Source organism: Ostrea edulis, chromosome 4 (assembly GCF_947568905.1).
Source record: "Ostrea edulis chromosome 4, xbOstEdul1.1, whole genome shotgun sequence".
NCBI classification, from domain to species: domain Eukaryota; kingdom Metazoa; phylum Mollusca; class Bivalvia; order Ostreida; family Ostreidae; genus Ostrea; species Ostrea edulis.
In genome coordinates this window covers 40,927,984-40,933,047 of record NC_079167.1, presented here as the reverse complement: position 1 = coordinate 40,933,047, position 5,064 = coordinate 40,927,984, and the positions used below count along the sequence as shown (strand labels likewise).

At 40.6% G+C, this 5,064-nt stretch overlaps 1 protein-coding gene across 1 annotated transcript; it reads right to left on the bottom strand.

Annotated features, from left to right (window-relative positions):
- Positions 1-3,593: 3,593 nt before the first annotated feature.
- On the bottom strand, positions 3,594-4,556 carry LOC130053794 (neuromedin-U receptor 2-like). The gene has a single exon (XM_056161370.1). It carries the CDS (start codon positions 4,554-4,556, stop codon positions 3,594-3,596), a length of 963 nt encoding a protein of 320 aa, XP_056017345.1.
- Between the last annotated feature and the right edge of the window lie 508 nt (positions 4,557-5,064).

Sequence of the window (5,064 nt, the reverse complement as noted above, 5' to 3'; positions counted from 1 at the left end):
AAGGATCATAGATATTTTTCTGTTTAAAAAAAATAATAACTGCATAACTGGCAATATTGTGTCAAAGTGAAATCAAAAACGACTTCAACAAACTTGCACTTGCATTTCATGCCATGGGAAATGCATTTCTCATCACAGTTTATGCTTTTGCTACCATTGCACGATTTTCACTCAGGCATCGGTGTCTGATTCTTTCTAAAATTTCAAACTCACTTGAGTGTTTACACTACGTTTATCAACACAATGCCCCTCAACTTGTAAGGCGTCGCCTTACGACAGAACAACTGGGCAGATGTATTGGAATGCTTGACGCTGGCTATTCACAACGTGACGTTGCAAATGCACTAAACGTCAGCCACAGCGTTGTAAACAGGGCCTGGAACCGACAGCAAACTTTTGGTACAGCAGCACACCGACATGGGGGGTGGTCGTCAGGGGTCGACAACCCAACGCCAAGACCATTTTGTGGCTCTTCAGGCACGACGCCATCCCTTCTGGACAGCAACCAGCCTACGTAACGACCTCCTGAACGCCTCCGGAGTGAATGTGTCCACTCAGACGATACGGAATCGGCTTCACAATGCAGGTCTCAACTCGAGAAGGGCACGTGTTCCGAGTCCCTCTGACTGTTCGACACCGGCGGGAGCGATTGGACTGGGCTGAAGATCATGTCACTTGGACACAGAACGATTGGGTTCAAGTTCTGTTCACCGATGAGTCCAGGTATTGTTTGGACTTTACAGACAGGAGGCACCGAGTGTGGCGACGACAACGTGAACGTTTCCATGATGCCAACATCAGTGAACATGACCGTTATGGTGGTGGTTCCATCATGGTTTGGGGTGGAATCAGCAGGGATGGAAGAACAGATCTTCATGTCCTGGAGAGAGGAACAATGACGGGGGTGCGGTACCGGGATGAGATCCTCGATGTTTACGTCAGACCTTACGCTGGTGCTGTTGGCCCTAAGTTCATCCTGATGGATGATAACGCCCGTCCTCATCGCGACAGGGTGGTGGAGCAGTACCTTCAGCAGGAGACAATTGTCCGTATGGACTGGCCAGCGCGCTCGCCGGACTTGAACCCGATTGAGCATGTATGAAACATATGAACGCCGTAGAGCACAACCCACGACTTTGGCAGAGCTCGGAAACGCCCTCGTGGAAGAGTGGAACAACCTTTCCATTGGAAACATCCGGGTGCTTATTGACAGCATGGCTCGACGTTGTCAAGCCGTCATTGATGCAAGGGGAGGCCATACCCGGTATTGACACTTCATCGACTAAGTGTAATGATGGACTATCCCCCAAAACTGTGTAATTCTTTCTCTGGTTTGCTGTTAACTTTTTGTAATGAAATGCCTTTTGGTGTTGTTATCAGATTTCAAGCATTCCGTATTGATAAAAGTTTATTCCGTTCATGAATTTTCATTCATAACCTGAGTAAACACGTTTCTGAGTCAAATTTATGTCTTTTTTTTTTATGTTAGTGGTAAATTACACACATATAACCTAGTGATCCTTATCAAATTCGGAGTAGTATATATTATAGAGATATTCCTGGGACGCAGTAAATGCATTAGATATCAAACTAATAAAGTAACAGCTAGTACTGAAATCGTGAATCCAAATGATGTACAAAACTTAATCAAACATGTCACGTAGCAGAAAAAAAGACCATAGACATAAGCGATGTATTTAGAGGATTGTGTTCATTATCCATATGCGTACGGTATAATTTCAATGGTATCATGAAATTTCAATGTAGATGGATACGATATACAAGATACATCGACTGAGGTAATGCATCAATAATTAACAAAGAATGGAATATTCGCTATAATTGTTAATGAACAAGTGACGATCACGAACAGTGATCAATCTCATTATTCCTATTATAAGGAATACAGAATTAAGAGAAGGGCAGATTCGGACCCCTGGGCACATACTAGAGGTGGGATAAGGCTCCCAAGGGGAGTAAGCATTTTTTGTTGACCGTTCGCACCCGCCGTGAGCCTAATATCTTGATCAGGTAAACGGAGTTTTCCGTAGTCAAAATTTGTAAGTATAGAATGATCTAACAATGGGTACGAAATACGTTAGACAGCATTCAACCAGTGGTAGCTCTCTCTCTCTCTCTCTCTCTCTCTCTCTCTCTTAATACACAATTCTGTGAAAATATTTAAGAATGTATCCTTCGGGTCAGTTTGTAGTATCAAAGTTACATGTAATAGGAGGTTTTGATACCCTACAATACCCACAACACCTTACTCTGTCCGCCAAACTTCTTTCAGAGACCAAATCTTTAGCAAACCGTGCACAAAATGAAAACACAATGACACACAAATGGGGTTATTACACCCTTTCAAACAAAGTTTGTAGAGGATATCAATTTGATTTATGTTTGCCTGTCTGTACGCATTTTGTCGGGAGATATTTACCAGACTTAGTGGACACGTTGTATACAGGTAATATCCGAATAATACTGGCACTCACATCTTTCTGGTCTTCATCTATACAATATATCAAATACACCCCGATACGGAAACTCCCCGAGGATGTTAGTTCCGTTAAGAGAGGTCCAGTGTATTGGTTATTTTGATAATTTTATCAATAAATGAAGTAGTTCCTTTTGCAGTGGATACAAGAAATAATCCGATTTCGAAAATATTTCCTGTCAAGTATGGAATGTCTGTCACACCTATCACGGTACGTGTATTGATTATGTATGATGTAAATGTCACCTGATCCCGTGTACAGACTCTATGTTTGTACTTCTCTTAATTTGTGTTCTTTATGGGATTTATGAGATTCATCACCTATCGTTATCTTCGTTTGATTATTATACAGGCTGGCTTTGTTTTGTACAATTCGATATCCATCTAATGTTCATCGTAAATCTCGCATGGTAAGAATTTTATTCTTGTGTGCTTTACAAATTATATTGTGCCTAGTTATAGGGCTCACGGCGGGTGTGACCGATCGACTGGGGATGCTTACTCCTCCTAGGCACCTGATCCCACCTCTGGTTGTCCAGGGGTCCGTGTTTGCCCAACTATCTATTTTGTATTGCTTATGGGATTGATCACTGTTCGTTATCCTCACCTGTCATAATGTTCATAACACTGATAAATTGTACATGTAGCGATGCCAGTATTTATCGGAAATGATATCCACGCTTTAAATTTGAGCGAATCAATCAAGTGTAATGAATACCACAGATTTTCCTAAACATACTTGGTACATTGAAGAAAGGAAAAAGTGAAAATAACGAACAGTGATCAATATCATAAATCCTATAAATGATACAAAAGCTAGAGAAGGGCAAATACGGACCCCTGGATAAATCAGGGGCTTAGGAGGAGTAATAATCCCCCTGTTGTGAACTCTGTGGCAGACAGAGTAAAGCGTTACGGTCATGCGCAAAAACAACAAAGGATTGAAACCTCATGTAAGCACTGATAAAGATAACAACAATTATTTGAGGAATGTTACGTTTGAGTACACCGCTCTACTAAAATTTATTTTATGAAATCTTTAATCACAACATGTACCCATTTCATTTCAAAGATATCCATTGATCTGCTGGTCCGCTTAATTTAAATGACTAAAAACAGAATCCCTAGTTTCCGAGACACTCCCGGAGACACTTCTGATCCCAGGACTTGTAATCCGTCGTCTGGGTGAAGTGTTGCCTCTCCTCCTCATGGACCAGACAAAGTAAATGATTGGGTTGATTGTGTGATTAAGGAAAAACATCGCAATGCTAATGTCACGGAACAGTTTGGTATCGATAGCTAGAGCTTCTTTCTTAATCTGCAAATACACCTCTAGCCACGCATAAAGACAAAACGGTAAAATACTGGCGCAATGAATAACGATTATCATCGCAACGATGATGGTCATCTGATTTGACAAACGTACTGCGGACGAGGAGTTTGAAAGTCTGATAATAACAAATTTCTTGAAATGAAAAAGCATGATGATGCAGATCGGAAGGACCATAAGAGAAAGTGCAATGACTCCATCCACGATGTATGCAGTGGACAGGGTCACCGGTTTACTTCCGGTCTCTGCGACATCCACATAGTAGCTAAAACAACCATAGCTGTACCCAAAGATGATACTCAAAGCCCACAGGAAACAGGAAATACGCAACACTCGCGCAGGTTTAAATCTGCTTAAGGACAAAAGTGGTGAAACAACGAGACGGTACCGAACATAAAAAAGCAGAACAATATGAGCACAAGATGCGTGGATAGCGAAGTAGACGAATCCCCAGATTATGTAATAAACATCGAAAAATACGTCCATGTATAAATCATAAAATGTGTCCACATAACGCACAGTGAGAGCCAACAGGTCGGACAAAGCTAGCAACGCGATAGCCGTGTAAGTCGGTGTGTGAAGTTTTCTAGAAAATATAATGACGAGACAAGTTGTCAAATTCCCTATAAATCCAATGAACATAACAACGGTTCCAGCGATAAATCTCCAAATAAAGGACGTGTTTTCCAGGATACTAGAGTCACTTGTGTTGTTAATGTTGTCCGTCATCTCAACCGAAAGTCGTCACTCAAACTAAGGACATCGGCTACAATCGAGGGATGTTATCGTCAGTTCCTGCTGATGTTAAGCTGGAATTATCTAATTTCTTAATGTTCCGACCCTTGGGATTTTTATGGTCATGCCATTAACAGATAAGGAATCTTCAATATGGTCAATTCATTGCGTGCGTGTAGCCCTTAGCTATACTTCAATGTTACTTGTTAATTAAAGACACTTAATCACTGGGACTATTTTGGCCCCATCCTGGTACCAAAACCACTAGCCCTTGGATTATTAAATTTAATGTTATAAGGCTACTGTATCTGTTTCTTTTAAATAATTATCCATTTTATTTCAATTTAGTATTAAAGGGACTGGTTAACGATTTTTGATAAAAATATTTATCATTTTTTGTGTTAAACTTTAAAAATATAACTCATTTAATATTGACAGCCAAAATTTTGACCTTCCAAGTGCAAGAATAAAAGCAATATTTTAGCCTTGAATCTGTGTTATG

Excerpts from the sequence above, each read along its gene's own strand:
- LOC130053794 (XM_056161370.1), bottom strand. The coding sequence starts at position 4,556 with ATGACGGACAACATTAACAACACAAGTGACTCTAGTATCCTGGAAAAC.